This window comes from Trichechus manatus, unplaced genomic scaffold (genome assembly GCF_000243295.1).
Source record: "Trichechus manatus latirostris isolate Lorelei unplaced genomic scaffold, TriManLat1.0 scaffold00018, whole genome shotgun sequence".
In the NCBI taxonomy this organism is placed as follows: domain Eukaryota; kingdom Metazoa; phylum Chordata; class Mammalia; order Sirenia; family Trichechidae; genus Trichechus; species Trichechus manatus.
In genome coordinates this window covers 16,799,160-16,800,450 of record NW_004443954.1, presented here as the reverse complement: position 1 = coordinate 16,800,450, position 1,291 = coordinate 16,799,160, and the positions used below count along the sequence as shown (strand labels likewise).

At 37.6% G+C, this 1,291-nt stretch overlaps 1 protein-coding gene across 1 annotated transcript in view; it reads right to left on the bottom strand.

The window, feature by feature from the left end:
- The window catches only part of ASPH (aspartate beta-hydroxylase), a 188,214-nt gene that overhangs the window by 152,621 nt on the left and 34,302 nt on the right, over positions 1 to 1,291 (bottom strand). Inside the window, exon 3 of the mRNA XM_023727723.1 lies at positions 814 to 906. Coding sequence (XP_023583491.1) covers positions 814 to 906 — 93 coding nt within the window. The remainder of the gene's footprint in view (positions 1 to 813; positions 907 to 1,291) is intronic.

Sequence of the window (1,291 nt, the reverse complement as noted above, 5' to 3'; positions counted from 1 at the left end):
CCTTGGAAACCCTATGAGGCAGACCTACTCTGTCCTATTGTTGGAATCAACTCGACTGCAGTGGATTTTTTTTGATGGGGAAGGAGCGGTGAAGTAGTGTGGTACCTAAGATTTCCAATAGGTGGCAGAAAGAAACCAAATTTCCTGAGTACTGGGTAAATGAAAATTTTGCAGAAACTAAATAGTACTTTATAATAAATACCATAGTATAAAACAGTAAATAGTAGTAATGAATTAGAATTTCATTTACTAATTTATTAAAAGCTTACAGGATTTCTCAACTTATCATTCACAAGCCCTGGAGGAGCTGCAGAGATACTTAGAGACCTATGAAACCACGCAGGTGCAAACAAGCTTCAGAGACTGTCACATGGGTGCCTGAAAGTTTTTTCATGTGGAAAGGAGACCCTTATATTAAAAAAAAATTGGTAATCTGCTTGATCTACTTTGTTAAGTAATGTACAATAACAAAACTAATGTATAGTGTCTATTTTTACTTTCAACGTAATATGGCACAGCAGTGTTAGAATGGAGCTGAGAAAAGCAGCTCTTAGTTCGTGATGTTCCTAACGGTGTGATCCTGGACAGGGAATCTGTGTCTTGGCTTCTTTATCCCCAAAATTAAAATTATTCTGTGTAAGTTTTTTCTAGAAAAAAAAAGTCACTGTTTACTATAAAATTTCAGAAGAAAAAGTAATTATTCTGTAAACAATGTGACACAAATTATGGGTAGCGCATCATTCTGTAAATTGCAAATTAGGCTGGCTGTCAGGTGAAGACGTTCCTGTCAGGCCGGAGGACAGGACAGCTTACCTTCCCCAGAGGGTGCCTGCTCCCCGGGTGCGCCATGCGACTCCCGCTCTTCCGATGACACTGTAGGCTCTGAGGCAGATCTTTCCTTAAGTCCTGCATTTTGTATTCACAAAGTTAACTTAAGCTTTTTTTAAATTTTTTTGACATATTAAACCAGGAAAAATGACATTCTCAAACATTTAATTGATAATTCTTCCAAGTAATTCAAAGTTTCCAATACCGTATGCTACATGAAAAAATCTGAGCGCTTAAAACTTGACGTAGGAAAATAATTTAACTTCATGTAGGCCTTTAATATCTCTTTATGTAGGTATATCTTTGGTTTAAAAAACAATAAAACAAAAAGCATTGCTAAATATTCATCTCTAAATATATAGCCACGTCTATCCTTGCCAAAGGGAGCCCTGCTGGTATAGTGGCTCAAGCACTCGGCTGCTAACCGAAATGTCAGCAGTTTGAACCCACCAGCCCCTCTGAG